General features: G+C 41.6%; 1 protein-coding gene across 4 annotated transcripts in view; it reads left to right on the plus strand.

Annotated features, from left to right (window-relative positions):
* The first annotated feature begins 629 nt into the window (after positions 1-629).
* The window catches only part of RNF17 (ring finger protein 17), a 47,306-nt gene continuing 31,853 nt past the window's right edge, over positions 630-16,082 (plus strand). The window contains exons 1-6 of one of the 4 annotated variants that reach the window (XM_083436050.1): positions 630-743; positions 9,632-9,687; positions 10,116-10,171; positions 11,759-11,849; positions 12,727-12,807; positions 15,266-15,366. In XM_083436050.1, coding sequence (XP_083292176.1) covers positions 11,847-11,849; positions 12,727-12,807; positions 15,266-15,366 — 185 coding nt within the window. In that variant the 5' untranslated portion in view covers positions 630-743; positions 9,632-9,687; positions 10,116-10,171; positions 11,759-11,846. Of the gene's footprint in view, positions 744-7,378; positions 7,651-9,631; positions 9,688-10,115; positions 10,172-11,758; positions 11,850-12,183; positions 12,808-15,265; positions 15,367-16,082 lie in introns of those variants that run through there. The other 3 variants (XM_083436048.1, XM_083436051.1, XM_083436049.1) reach the window with 3 other exon arrangements.

Below are 16,082 nucleotides of genomic sequence, written 5' to 3' on the forward strand. Positions count from 1 at the left end.
TTGCCTATGCCTGCAGTAAAGCATCAAACATTAAAAACTTCCCTAAACAGGGCTGCCTTCAGATGTCTTCTAAAAGTCAGATAGTTGTTTATTTCCTTGACATCTGATGTGAGGACGTTCCAAAGAGCAGGTGCCACTACCGAGAAGGCCCTCTGCCTGGTTCCCTGTAACCTCACTTTTTGTAGGGAGGGAACCGCCAGAAGGCCCTCGGAGCTGGACCTCAGTGTCTGGGCAGAATGATGGGGGTGGAGACGCTCCTTCATGTATCCTGGGCCAAGGCCATTTAGGGCTTTAAAGGTCAGCACCAACACTTTGAATTGTGCTCGGAAACATACTGGGAGCCAATGTAATTCTTTCAGGACCGGAGTTATGTGGTCTCAACTTTTAAAATCTTAGAATGCACCAGAACATTCTGGTGACTTCTGTACTTCATAAAACGTGTTCCTTGACTCAAGGAAGATGCAAAGCAAGTTAAGGATGTAGCCTGAGAAGAGTTCAAAGGGCCAGATAGAGAAGTCTGGAGGGTTGCATTTGGCCCTTGGGTATGATGTTTCCCCATCCCTGGCTAACCTAGGCCTTGCGGAGGAAAAGAGAAACCAACTCCTTCAGTCCTTCAGACTATATACATATATTTGTCACTCTGTGAAAGAGTTAAGTTGTGGTGCATTTTTTGTTTTGGGCCAAGGAGGAATATATTCCAGGAGATCTGAAGCTACTGGCTGATTCCTAAGACAGGAATGAAGGTAAGAAAACTAGCTCTCAGCTGAGTCTTTCCCTCACTTATAGCTAGGTTTTCTCCTGCTGGGGAAATACCAAATCAGATCTTTACATTCTCTTGACAGCATAACATGATATGCGAATTAGATTGTTTATAATAAATGCCTATGAACAAATGCACTGAGAGGCAATATAAAAAAAGCTAGGGAGCTTAAGTTATTGCTTATTACTCACAGAATTGTTTCAAAGAGGAAAAGAAAATCCTAATTTGATTTTAAAACATGATGATTGGTAGTTTAGCTGAGGATATTACCAGCAGCCTCAGCCAAGGGTGTTTAAATCCCTTTGTTTACTAGAGCACTAGAATTTGTATAATATTGTTATCCTTCCTGAAATGTGTCTGCCAATGATCTAAAATGAATGTAATGTAATATCATAAATGTTTTCATCATGTGTGATTACTAATTTCCATGCCATTCTGAAATCTTTGGTAGATTGCCGGCTTGATGATAATGCTTTCCCTCCACACACCCAAAAATATTAATAGACAAGAGACCAAGGCCTTAAAAGGATCAGAAATTGAACTGTTTATGAAAACCGCTACTTGAACTATCTGAAGCAGAAGACTCATTTGCAATCAAGAAGCACAAACCAATTTTGCTAGCTGCTTTTGTCTATTATGTTTGCAGCAGGCTTTTGACAGTTGATTGCAGATGTATAATTACACCAAAAAAATCAAAGAAAACGAGCAAGGGAAAGGGAGGGGAAAGGGGGGAGAAGGCAACCCACCAATAAAACAAATCACAGCTTCATTTATTGAGCTGACTTTTATTGAATTTGCCACAAAAATCTGACATCGACATAATTTTGTTAATGGTACTCATGCTTCCATCCAACAAACAGGCATGCGTCAACAACTTACAGAAGGATTCCTTTAGCAGTACAGTAAGGCTCAGTTATTGCATAATGCAATACAGTGGTACCTCTGGTTAAGAACTTAGTTCGTTCTGGAGGCCCGTTCTTAACCTGAAACTGTTCTTAACCTGAGGTACCACTTTAGTTAATGGCCACACCGCCGCCACGCAATTTCTGTTCTCATCCTGAGGTAAAGTTTTTAACTCAAGGTACTACTTCCGGGTTAGCGGAGTCTGTAACCTGAAGCATTTGTAACTCGAAGTGTTTGTAACCCGAGGTACCACTGTACAGTATAGGACAATGTGGGGCATCTTTGCTGGTCTCATGCCCTCCATTGTCTCCCTCTGGATCAGGTCCTAAAATAGTAAGGGAAAGTATGGATGCATGGAGGGTAAGTTGTAAGCAAGCACAAGTTATGATATTACACATCAACAACCTGGATAAGTGCCCTGTATTGTTCCGGAAGTCAATTATATCACTTATACACATTGCATTATAAGAGTCCTGCCATAGATTCCTATGCAGTGCAAGTTCTTTTGCAACTGCGTATTTATGACCCGTGCAGAAATTAGGGGTGGTGTCAAAAGTGTCTGTTTGCTTATTTTGACACACTTGAACTTGATGGGTTAACTTTACCCTCAAAGTCAAGTTGTAGAGTTGCTGTTGCCAGGCTGGCATCAGGGACTCGGCTATACAGCTGCAAATGAAATGTTTTAAGTGCAATGTACAATATGATACTAGATGCTGATAGTGAGCCTTATGGAAAATTCAATGTAGTTTTAAAAACGCTTTTTTGTTTTTTTTAAAAAAAGCATTTTCAGAAAGGTTTTTATATGTGTGTAGATTCCACCCAGGTTCACTGTCCTCCAGTGTTTGGCTACAGTAAATGTTGCTGCTGCTAATATACATACAGTAGTGCCCTGCAAGACGAATGCCTCGGAAGACGAAAAAATCGCAAGACGAAAGAGTTTTCCGTTTTCTGAGGTGCTTCGCAAGACGGATTTCCCTATGGGCTTGCTTCGCAAGATGAAACGTCTTGCACCTTTTTTTAAAAAACCGCCAATGCATTCCTATGGGAAACCGTCAATACGCATTGGTGTTTCGCAAGACGAAAAAACTCGTAGAACGAAAAAACTCGCAGAACGAATTAATTTCGTCTTGCGGGGCACCACTGTACAATTAAACTCGCTGTGCTACAGCATTAAGTTGCACAAAATTTGGCCTAACAAAAATGTTTATTTTAAACTGCTAAACACAAAGCATCTCATTTTTAAGGTGGGGGGAGGCCTTTAAATCCCATTATATTCAGTTTACAATTGTACCTCGGGTAACATACGCTTCAGGTTACATACGCTTCAGGTTACAGACTCTGCTAACCCAGAAATAGTGCTTCAGGTTAAGAACTTTGCTTCAGGATGAGAACAGAAATCGTGTGGCAGCAGCGGGAGGCCCCATTAGCCAAAATGGTGCTTCAGGTTAAGAACAGTTTCAGGTTAAGTACGGACCTCCGGAATGAATTAAGTACTTAACCCAAGGTACCACTGTACAGGTCTAAACCAATCTGACCCAGATCTGGGAGCCACCTTCAAAAAGGCCGATAATTGACAAAAGTATTCTGCCTTCAGGATTGCCTGCTCTCTCTCGATTTGATATACAGTGGTGCCTCGCAAGACGAAAAGAATCCGTTCCGTGAGTCTCTTCGTCTAGCGGTTTTTTCGTCTTGCAAAGCAAGCCCATTAGCGGATTAGCGGATTAGCAGTTTAGCGGCTATTAGCGGCTATTAAAGGCTTAAGGGATTAGCGGATTAGCTGCTAAAAGGCTATTAGCAGCTTAGTGCCTTAGAAAAAGGGGATGGGGAGCGGGGAAAAAACCCAGGAATCGCAAGACATTTTCGTCTTGCGAAGCAAGCCCATAGAGAAATTCGTCCTGCGAAGCACCTCCAAAACGGAAAACCCTTTCGTCTAGCGGGTTTTCCGTCTTGCGAGGCATTCGTCTTGCGGGACACCACTGTACAGATAGAGGTGATACAGATAGAGATTACCTCCAATATTGATAAAACAGCCCTACAGTCTTTTCAACCTGTGAAATGATTCTGAGAAACACACACACACACACACGTGTGTAACTACCTTTATTAATATGTGCATATGTATAGATGTGGCCTTTTTGGTTTCTGAAAGATTACTTCTGAATTAACCTGCTTAGAACAATCCATTTTTAAAAGCTTAGTTTGAAGTTTCATCTATGCAGATATCCCTTTAATCTCACAATTGATTGCCTCATTCAGTACTTGTCAAATTGCTGCATACGTTTATTAACACAAAGCTCTAAAGACACCCCGTTCCTTCTGGTAAAACACTCAGAACAGCTTCCATGGTACAGGATTAATCTGTTAGCAATTACACTTACAGGGATCATTGTGTAATGTGCCACGGGGATTTGGTTTTGCTCCACTTAAAAAGCGTGACTTCCCCGCCACTGTGAAAAATACAAGCACAATAAATTATATTAAAACCAGAAATGTGTTGCGACAATGAGGATGGTATCAGGAGGCAGAGGAAACGAAGGACTCCTGGCATTTCCAAAATGTTTCTTAATTATCAAGGCTGTAAAGCATAAAGCATTTGTCAAGTTGCAAACCTATGCATAATTTCCTAGGAATAAATGACAGCATCTTAATGTGACTTAACACTGAGTTGATATGTTTAGGATTCTGGGGAACGACTATGAACTGCTTGTGAGAAACATTTATCTGCCTAGTGCTTTTGATCTGAGGTTCTGTCTTTTGATGTGTATGTTTCTACTTGCTTGTCTTTGGAAAAAATAGATAAATTCTGTAGATAGGAGGCTTGTGCATTATTGAGTTTATTCCACAGAACCTTTGAGAACCAACTGTTACATGGTGTCGGAAGTTGGTGTGGATTTATTTTCTTCTTTTTCAGAGTTGAGAGTTTGTTGGTGCATTTTTGCACACACACATTAGCTTCAGAGTATGCAGCCTCTTGCCTGCACTAGTTTTACAAGGCAACTTGGCTGACAATTGGATGGGAGCAAGCTTTTCAACTAGACAGTGGTACCTCGGGTTACATACGCTTCAGGTTACAGACTCTGCTAACCGAGAAATAGTGCTTCAGGTTAAGAACTTTGCTTCAGGATGAGAACAGAAATCGTGCTCCAGCGGCGCGGCTGCAGCAGGAGGCCCCATTAGCTAAAGTGGTGCTTCAGGTTAAGAACAGTTTCAGGTTCAGAACGGACCTCCGGAACGAATTAAGAACTTAACCCGAGGTACCACTGTATTTGACTGCAGCTGGAGTTGATAATGCCAGTAGTCCTTGAACAATTTAGTGGTTTTTAAAATATTTATTTATTTATAAGTTGCATGGGGGCGGACCAGATGACCCTTGAGGTACCTTCCAAATCTACAATTCTATGATTTATATACCACCTTTCTCCCTGACAGGAACTCAAGGCAGCCACAGAGCCTAGGACTTGCCGATCAGAAGGTCGGCGGTTCGAATCCCCGTGACGGGGTGAGTCCCCGTTGTTCGGTCCCTGCTCCTGCCAACCTAGCAGTTCGAAAGCACGTCAAAGTGCTAGTAGATAAATAGGTACTGTTCCGGCGGGAAAGTAAACTGTGTTTCCGTGTGCTGCTCTGGTTCACCAAAAGCGGCTTAGTCATGCTGGCCACATGACCCAGAAGCTGTCTGTGGGCAAACACTGGCTCCCTCAGCCAATAAAGCGAGATGAGCGCCGCAACCCCAGAGTCATCCGCGACTGGACTAAACGGTCGGGGTCCCTTTACCTTTACCTTACTGTATATATACATTAAAAAATCTATTAAAACCATGCAAATAACTACAGTAAAAACAGCACGGCACAGCCCTTTCGTTAAAAGCAATTAGTTATTCAAATAAGGTGGAACAAGGTGGTGGAATAAGTAGGAGGACTACAAGGAAGGAGCTAATCAAACTTCTCTGGAAGCATGTCCCGAAGTCTGGGAGCAGCCACTAAGAAGGCCCTCTCCCTTGTTCCCACCAAGTATGCCTATGAGGGTGGCATGACAGAGAGAAGGGCCTTCCATTAAGTTTCAAAACCCAGGCAGGTTCATATGAGGGAATATGGTTTTTCTTGTAAGAATGTGGTGCTTTAAATAGATTCCTTTTTGAATCATTCAGAGATTCATGGAGGTGCCACTGAACAGTTTGTTGCTGAACTCAAATTTAATCTGGTAAACTGTGAATTTGGTCCTGCAATTCATGACAGTGTGAGGGATAAAGTTCAACTCAGTGAGGCCTACTTCTGAGTAGACATACTCAGATTGCACCATAAGCTACACATTGTATATATTAGTGGGTGTCCTCAGTGTTATTCTACGACTACATAGTACTTTGGACTAAGAGCATTTACTTCACTGGGAAGCCTTTGGGAATGTCTCCTTTAGTTGCATATATTTTCCATTTCATGTCATCCACAGAATTTGCCTAGATGACTGCATGAGAAAAAGCATGGGTAATTTAGATTCAGGTGCTCCTTTTCCAGTAAATTTAACCTATCTGATAAAATACCTACCCATCTGTGCACTGATAGGATTCCTTCCAAACAGCTATTGGAAAGTTATATTGGTGCTTGCTTTGACTAATGAAACGTTTAGCATAGATATAATTTGTGCTGAGAACCATTGGGCTGAGAACACTGTAGAGTTTCTGTAAAACACACAAAGCCAAGGAAATGATGGGGGATATAGTTCCATCTTATTAGGTATGGCTATCCTCAGCCATTCTAATTATAGCTAAACCTTGCTGCCATCTTGCGTCTGAAATCTGCAATTTATTTTTCTTATTAAAAACAGAAAACCCAATATCCTAGGGGCTTTATGCCACATAAGGTACTTATTAGCTTTGTGAGGTAAACATACCTGAAACAATGAGAGGGCTTCCCAGCACTGAGGCAACAAGATATGATGCAGCTGTGAGAGGAGGAAAAAGAAAGCAACTACAGTAATGCAGTGGTTAGAGCAAAGATGGGGAACCTGGCAGTCTTTGCTTCCTAGTTTTGAAGTAGTGTGTGTATGTGAACTTGCACAGCGGTGGTGTTTGGGGGGGAAATCAAAATGAAACAAAGCTTGTGGTACATATAGTGGTAAATTCTCACCTAAAGGACTAGCCACTACTGCAAATGCAAGTATAATAAAGCTCAACTCCATTGGGCAAAGCATCACTGTCCAAAAGCAAAGAAAATGTTGCTGGGGGGGGGGGAGCGCTTTGAGTGATTCTGCGGGAAAGATCTTGTCTATAGATGCGTTAATATTAATTTGTAGTTAATGCATTATAACAGATGGTACCTTTGCACTTGCAAACACCCAGTTTCAACCCAACCATCATCATCATCATAATCATTAATATTATTATCCTGCCTTTTTCTCTGACGGGACTCAAGGTAGCTTACAGATAAAAACAAGAACCGCTAAAAGCATAGGAAAAAACCATCCATTAAAACACAAGCAAATATTAACAGAAATAAAACTATATACATATATGAAATCCGCCTTAAAGGCATATCAATGATTACAATCAATTGTATAGTAGCGCCCTCCTGCGAATTCCCATCCCACGTATAAGACAGCAATTAATTATTATTATTACAGTATTTAAATTGCCATGCACACACTGAGGGTTCCCGCCCCCGCTCCATCCCGAGATGCAGCGATTGGCTGCGGAAAGGAGGCTAAGGAGTTTCCATTGGTCGGAACGCACGTGCCGGGGAAGGTGGGCGCAAACAAATACGGAGAAGAGCTGGAGCTCGCGCTGGCCGGTGACTCGGATCTTGGCCGGTTTGCGCCGCGCGGGGCAACGCGAGGCGCAGAAGGAAGGAGGGAGGGAAAGAGGGCGGAGAAGATGGCGGCGGCGGCGTCCTTCCCGGGCGCTTCCGCCAAGAGGCGAGGCAGGTTCCAGCAGAAAAGCCCTTTCGAGGGCTGCCGCGGAGCCCCGTCGCGACGCGTGTTGAGAGACGCCGGCTCAGGTGGAGTGTGCGAACAAGACGCTCCTTCGGAGGAGGGGGAGAGGGGCAGCGGGGCAGAGAACTAAGGGTTGCAAAAAGCACAACAACACCCCGCTTAATCCGGGGCAGGCGGCTTGCTTGCTCCCGAGGAGGCGAGGCTGCGGCTCGGGACCCCGCACCCGAATCCTAGACCCTCGCAAACGGGACCTGTTGAGTTCGGCGAGGTTTGCAGTGGCGTTTTGTTGCTTAGTTCGAGCAAGCACGAAACTACGGTCCGTTTCCTCCCTGGGGAGTCACTGCACCAAACACTCCTTGGGCGGGGATGCAGCAGCATTTGGCTGAAAAACCATCTCATTTTACGCCTCCTCCCGTTTCCCTGGAAGAAAAGCAAGCCATCTGGGTCCTCTTTCCCCCCCCCTTTCCCTGACACGCGACGGGCATGTTCAGACGAGGAGCGGGAGGCCACCGTCGGAAGCGACGGGGTTGCGCCGTCTGTCGGCCGCCATCTTTCCAGCGGCGAGACCCGACTTTTTAATTATGAAGTTCTTTAGGTGCCTTGACGCAAATGTAAAACCATATATTACCTCGGAGCTCTGCTTGGCCCCTTCGTTTGTGATGGAGCAGGATTTGTGTAGGGATCGAAATAATGAAAAAGACTAATCTATAGTCGGAAAATTAGTATATTCTTCTGTTAGGCTAGGCCCTCATCGCCCACAGTTGCTTTAGGTTTGGGTCCCAGCGCAGCGATTCTTAAAATACAGAAAGCTCCCAGGCTGTTAATTTGCTGTGGGGTTGGGGTTTTTTTGGAGTTGGGAGTGTTTCTTATCAATTACTTTCAGGGCCATCTGTAAATAATGCTAGGTGTTCCTTTAGACTTCTGAAAAACCTTACCTACAATGGAAGTTGGCACTGACTTTTAATTTATAAGCATATGGCATATTTCCTGCCTTCCAAACCCTATCCTATGCATTTTTACTCACAAGAAAGTCTATTTTCAGTGGGATGCTCATGTAAGCAGCACAGGATTGCAGCTTTTGACTTTGGTAGAATTCAAACCCAGATGATTTATGTGAGGGAGAAGTCAACCAAAGGCAAAACCTGTAATTTCTTACTCAACAACACTTCCAGGTTGCTGTTGTTTTTTGGGGGGGAGGGGAGCCAGTGCCAAATTTATGTATAAGCTAAACAGGCTACAGCTTAGGGCCCCACTCTGGTGGCCCCCCCAAAAAAATATAGGGGAAAAGCTGGATGTACATTTCCAAAATATAAAAGACAAAATAAAACCTACATACAGCAACAGTGTTTTGTGTTGTGTAGGCTCCTATGGTGTAAGTAATGGACCCCACCCGCTAGCCTGCTTCCTAAAATAGCACTGGTTTGCTCATTTATATATAGAGTGCCTACATTCTGCATGGACTGGTTGCATGGCAACATGTGCAAATGAACCTGTTAGGTTCATAAATTACCCTATAGCATATATTCAGTGCAAAAAAAGCGACAATTTGTTGTTGACAAAGGACAGCTGGACATATAAAGGGCCCCATTACCTTCAGTAGCTTAGGGCCTTATCAAACCTAAATCTGGCACGAGGGGGGTATTTGGGCAAATTCAGGCTGTGCAGTTAGTTGATTGGCAGTTCAACAAACCTACTTCCCCCAAGAGAGAAAACTTATTGCAGTAAGGAATGTGATGAGAAAATGCACTGGGAAGTGGGAAAACCCTTAAAACAAATCTTGTGTGACTGCTCATTGAGTCTCCAAAATCATCTAATCTACCTGTGAACAGATAAGGTAGAATGAGTGCTCAATAAGTACATTTTCTGGAAGTGCCATAACTATTCTGCCTCCCCCAATTCCTCCCTCCATCTTGAACAGCCAAAGACCTGCTATGGAATCATGGAAATTGCTGTTTTCAAACTTCAGTGCTTGTTGTGTTTCTCTAATATGTGTTAATTTGTTTTAAATAACAAGAGCATTCATATTCTTTATTTTCTTCTTTTTAGACTTGCAGATTCAGAATTCCAACAGGGCTGGTGCATATGATAGCTATACTTCACAAGTAATTGATTTGCTTTCTTTGGGGATATATGGGATCAGGGCAGACGTAAGACTTTCAAATTTCGGCAGTGGCCTGTGCAAGGCCAAAATTTGGCACCCCACCTCTTGTCTTCCATTCTGCTCAACTTACTATGTCATAGTTGTGACGCCTGCACTGCCCCCTAGGTTGCACTGCCCTAAATCTGCCTCTGATGGGATACTAACAAAATTAAACCTGCAGCCAAATATTTTGTCGGAGAATAGCTTAAGAGTACATAGGTAGGACATTGTCAGTTCTCATGTTGTCTCTACTGTCTCCTTTTATGTTCTGTCGCTGACCTGGAACAGAAATAAAAATATAAGCAGCAATCTAAGAAAGATTGGATCCAATAGTGTTGCGCACTGTATTGGAAATTCTTAACTATGAACTTTTCCATTCCTTTCTTGTAGGTGACCTTAGATTTTGAACAAAAAGTCCGTCTTAGGAGTCTTCAAAAATATAAAAGGTAAATCTGATGGTGTTTTGATGACTGGAAGTGAAGGGGGAGTTGGCATGTGGGGCTGAAACATATTCTAAATTTTAATAATAGCTTTTTTAGTAAACAATTTATTATTTCATCATTTGGCTCTTAAAATGCTCTTGTTTACAAGGAAATCTGTTAAGATTTTGTTCAGTTGGTGAAATATTTAATATTCAGTGCTGCTGGATTCTGTGTGCCAAAGAAACTAAGAAAATGACATTTGAGGCTGCTGCAACTTATTCATTCTGCCAAAGTTTTTTCTTGACTCCCTATAAAATTCCAATCAACCCATTTTACCTTTTTAGGCTTTCATCAGGATTGTAGTTGTATGTTCTATCTCTAAAAAATTGAGGGTAAATAGCTTGGTTTTGTTTAAAAAGAAAAAAGTTTGAGGTGACAATAAAAGGTTATTAGTTATTTTACAAAATTTATTTACTTCATTGCAGCAAAACTTAAGTTTACAAGAAACCTTAAAATTATAAGAAAAGTTTAAAACAATTAAAAACATTTATAGATTATTAAAATTAGCAACAAAAAAGAATATTTCAGAAGAGCATGTTTCCTCTCCCCAATAAGATTTTATTAAAGCTTTTTCATGATACAGTAAGATAAAATAAACCAGTCTAATTATAAACAAAAACAGAAAGAGAAAAGAAAATACAGTGTCCTCAAAGGTAGCTCTTAACCCTTGTCTCACACAGAAAGTAGTGAACCTGCCCACCTCTCACCTGGGAGCTTTTTTCCTCCAGTCTCTCCCTCTGGGAGGTCTTCCCTTCCCTTCCCTTCCCTTCCCTTCCCTTCCCTTCCTCTCACTCAGAGTCCATCCATCCACCCACCCACCACCCTCATGTTTGTGTAATCCTTGGACCAGCGGACACAAAAGAAAGAGAAGAAAAAAAGGAGCGAAAAGCAAAGAAAGGAAAAAAGGACCGTTATAAATTACAGTGGTGCCTCGGGTTACATATGCTTCAGGTTACATATGCTTCAGATTACAGATTCCGCTAACCCAGAAATATTACCTCAGGTTAAGAACTTTGCTTCAGGATGAGAACAGAAATCGCGCGGCGGCAGCACGGCAGCAGCAGGAGGCCCCATTAGCTAAAGTGGTGCTTCAGGTTAAGAACACTTTCAGGTTAAGAACAGACCTTCAGAACAAACTAAGTACGTAACCATAGGTACCACTGTATAACAATCTTAGAAATGATTAGGGAAACATTTGCAGATCCAATGCCCATCAGGGCTCTTACAAGGCTTTTGGGCAAGATGCTGATTCCTCTGCGTAAAAGTCACTTGACCCCATCAGGGTTCTCAGGAGCTGACAGCTTCCTGTTCTCTTGATGCAGAAAACGGCTTTTTCAGAGCACCAGAGGTTAATCCCGTGTAAACACTTTTTTCCAGACTGAATTCAGTAGCCAAGATTTATGTCTGGCTATCATCAATTGCCACATAATTTATCTGTCGGCAGCGTGCTGACAAAAGACGTGCAATCCACTGTGTTCCTCCCCTGGAAGTCGGAAGAGCATGTGTTAATGAAGGTATTTTTGTTAAGTAATATAACAATTTGATTTTTAGGTTTAATACTCAAAGCATCAATCAGCCGATTAACTCTGCTGACTGGACTCCAGCTCACTATCTAAGATCAGAACCATCTACAGCAGATATGGTATGTAAACGATCTTACTCGGTTTTGTGTCTGCTTAGTAAAGTGTGAGTTCAACTATTTAATTTCAAGTTAAGTGTAACTAAATTGAACTAGTGACAATGACATTTTGTGAGTTGAAGAAATATTTGCTAAACTTCTGTGTTGTTGGACTGCTGGTAAAAAGCACAGCAACAAAGTGATGCCTTTTTTTTGGAAGTCACTGGGGGCTAGAGAATTAAGAGACCGGATACTGATATTTTTCTCCATCAATTTTGGCCATTTAATGTTCACCACTACTGGGGCAGCTCAGTATCCTGTTTTAACTTGTTGTTTGGTGATTGTTGGTTGCTTGCAGTGAACTGAGATGTCAGCTCCCAACAGTGGAGAAGAGAGCAGAACCTTCAAAGAATTAAATGGCTAAAGGAGAAAAATACTCCAGAACAAAAGATGCCAAGGCTATGAAACAGCCGCATTAGATGAGAGAGTTTCATAGTCTTGGCATCTCTTCAGAAATATGTCTGGATTTTTCGGAAGAAGTGATTAACAACTCTGCATTCATGAATGAAAAAAACAATTGTGTGGAAAGCTTATAGGGTGTTAGTTGTTTTTTTTAAAGAAGAATGAAATATGAACTGTTAAAGAGATAACCCTGTAGTGACTTTACCACATTATTAAATGATTATCTAGCCTGAGGGTATGGGTTCTTGATTTCTACTCTTTTGAGATACCCCAGTTTTATTTTTAAAAACCCTGTCTGCTACTTGTTGAAAACAACATACACATGCATTTAAAAAAAAAAAGATAATAATCAAAATTAATTGAATTACAATGCTATGAGGGCCTTTGTTTAAAGCAGCTCTCTCTTCTAATTTTATTGTTATCCTTTTATTTTCCCCAGAATAGCAAAATTCTGCAAGAGATAGAGAAAGCTTTGGAAGTAGCTAAAAACAATCTTGGGTGGTTAAAGAGTGCGGAGGAGGTAGGCCAAGAGAATTCTGTGTCTTGCTTTGAAGTATTTCAGATTTTAGTTTATACTGATGTCTGTTCCCAGAAATTCTTTCTCTAGCAATACTTCAGCAAGGTGCTATAAAATTTAATGTCAGCTCAGCTCCAGGTGTTTTTGGAGGATACCAGTTATTTTAGATCTTCACCCTGGCTTCTTTCTGGTTTTAAAACAACTTCATTGGTTGCCCTGAAACCCCCAGAGATCTTCGGATTATTACTAAAAATGCTTTGAAATGAGCAATGAGAGTGGGTCCCTGTGGCTCTCCTGGACTTTTCCCTGGCTTTTGATCCCATCCATCATAGCATCCTCCTGGATCTCCTAGCTGGGAGGGGAGGCATTGTACAGCATTTGGTCCTGGTTCTTTTTGAAGGGTAGCTCTCAGGTGGTGGTGTTTTGAGCTTGCAGTGGCAAGCCTAAGATATCTGTATGAAACCACTGCAGAGGTCATCCAAAAATCTGGAAAGCGATGTCAACAGTATGCTGATGATAGTTCTATGTCTCTTCTATCATTGGGAGGCTGAAAATTCTGGGACAGCATTTGCAAATGACTGGATGAGGGTGAATAAAATTGAACCTTAATGCAGACAGGATGGAAGTACTGTTGAGAATTAATCTGAAGCAGGATAGAGATACAGCATATATTGGAACAGAGTTGCATATACCCATAGGACTCTGTATTGTAGTCTTGGGCTTCAGGCTGCATCTTGATGTTCAGGTAGAGACTGTTGTGAAGAGTGTATTTTACCATTTTAGATGGGCTTAGCAGCTTTGTGTTTTTCTAGAGAAGACTGCAGCCACAATAATTTATACCGTAGTAGCATCCACATTAGTTCTAAATTACGATTATGTATTAATATTTTATGCCTGCTCTTTACCATAAGGTTCCAGGGCCAGCTACAACAATATAGTATACATATATAGTATACAATTATTAATGCAAATAAAATGGTTGCAATCAGTACAGTACAGATTCAGGAAAAGAGATTGGGCCCCGCAATATAAACACCTTAATTGTCAAATGCCAGGGGGAGGTGGGCCTTCAGTATAGCTATGCAACAAAGATGTCTGATGCACCTCTATGGGGTGGAAGTTTCCCAGTTTATGGGTTGCCATAGATAAATGGCCCTCATTTCCTGCACTCCCGTGGGTGGTGGAACTAACTACCTAGAGAGTCTGCAGGGATGGAGGTGGTCTTTAAGATATTTGGGTCCTAAGTCATTTTAGGGCTCTAAACACCAATGTATAGATGGAAGCTGGAAACATGGTGCACAGTTCCACTTGCCAGGGTGTTAAATAAGGAAGGCTGCTTTAACAATTGCACTGTGTTGGAGGGTTTTGTGCTGGTTTTAAAGGTTAAAACCATCCTATGCTGTGTTTCCCTTCTGGGCAGCATACTGAGGGCCCCATACCAGCGATGGGTAGGACCAGAAACAAAAGTAGGCAAAACAATTAAATTTTACTTTTGCGCAACAGTGTTCACACACCCTTCTCTAGCCTCCATTCAGACAAGCAAGGGCACATTCCAGCCAGGCAGAATCAGGGTTCATGGGATAGTTCCAAGGGCCAAATAGAGGGGCATGGGGGCCATATTCAGCCCCCAGGCCTGAGTTTCCCAACCATTACCTTAAACTGTCTGGGTCTGCAATACTTATTTTATTTTATTTTATTTTATTTTATTTTATTTATATACTGCCCTATACACAGGTCTTAGGGCGGTTCACAGGAAATATCACAATATATAAAACAAAAACAAAAACATCCCATTTGAACAGACCTGCATATCATCATCATCTTCCTTTTAAGCACCGGATGCACTAGCCATAAAAAATTTTGGGGATTGGTGCTACCTCTGAGAAAGTCCAAACTTTGGACCTTCCTCCTTAAGGAAGTTTGTTTTGCTTCTTTGCTTTTCCAATATAGGGCTGTTCTGAAAAGAGATTTTGTCTTCAGCATTGTATTAACTGTGACTGTACTGTAGTCCTGATCATTTTTTACCAGTTGTATTGTGAGCAACTGTGAGCAGCCTTGCTGATTCTTGAATCCAAAGGCAGAATAGAAATCATTTCATAACATTAATAATTTCTACTGCATTGTGCACCATTAACGGATGTTTTTGTGTGTTGTCCAGTGATGAAGGAATACTTAAAAGTTGCTGGAGTACCTTTAAACAATTGGGTACTAATAATTATTTGCTCAACCTTATATGTTACGTATCATCCATGTAGCCATTATAAAATATGAACCTCAACCTTGTATTCTTGTACATCACTACTTCTCAACTACTGCCACCATGTGAGAGAAAAGGGGGAAGGTTGTTCCTGAAAGTTATATGCTGCTTTTATTATTTGTAAATCTAGTTCTGCTGGCTATAGAGCACATACAGAATTACAGGTTGTTGTTTTGTGCCTCCCCCCCCCCCCAAATGAAAAAGATGCTTGAGGATTTGATCACCGAAGCAAAAGAAGAAGAAAGCAAGATTGCAGGTGTTATTAATGACACGTTTTCAGATATTATTGCTTCCGTAAATTCAAGGTAACCTGGTTTAAAGCTTTTACTTTGATGTTAATAATTTATCTGAAAAGTATTACAGAACTATAATAATGCAGATTTCTGTGTGGCAAAATGTTTAGCAAAATGCCTGCTTCTGTGACGTGGGAGGGACAATATGTAGCAGGAATTCCTGGAAGGACACAAGGAATCTGTGAGCTCAGATCCATTGTTTACCCTACCATGGAGTTGCTATCGGCAAAGACCTGACCATCAAGTTTCAGGGTAGATTTTTGCCCTTGCTGTAATTGTCCTTTAGTGCAATACTTCGCTATATGCCCATATGAATTAAAAGGCAGTTGCATATTCAAAACAAGAATATTTCAAAACACCCACCTTCTAATTTTCCTCCTCTTGCACCTCTCTCTCTCTCTCTTTTCCATATGATTTTTAGAGTTTCATTTCTACTAAAGTTGTTGTTTGGAGTGCTATGGATGCTTGCAGCTTGCATGTCTTGTGCCCTTGAGCATTTAGAATGTGTTCAGCATGAAGAGTTCGCTGTTAAGGATGCATTTTTGTGTGGTATATGCAGTATCAGTCAGTTGCTTGTTAGGAGGACAATAGGTGATAGTTATCCAGCATTAATCATACTCAAGAAGTCCATTGAGTGCAATCATTGTAGTGGATCTACTCTTGAGTATGTCTTAGTTGGTTAAAGGTAAAGGTAAAAGTACCCCTGCCCATACGGGCCAGTCTTGACA

The sequence above is a fragment of the Podarcis tiliguerta genome, assembly GCF_965153285.1.
Source record: "Podarcis tiliguerta genome assembly, chromosome: 4".
NCBI classification, from domain to species: domain Eukaryota; kingdom Metazoa; phylum Chordata; class Lepidosauria; order Squamata; family Lacertidae; genus Podarcis; species Podarcis tiliguerta.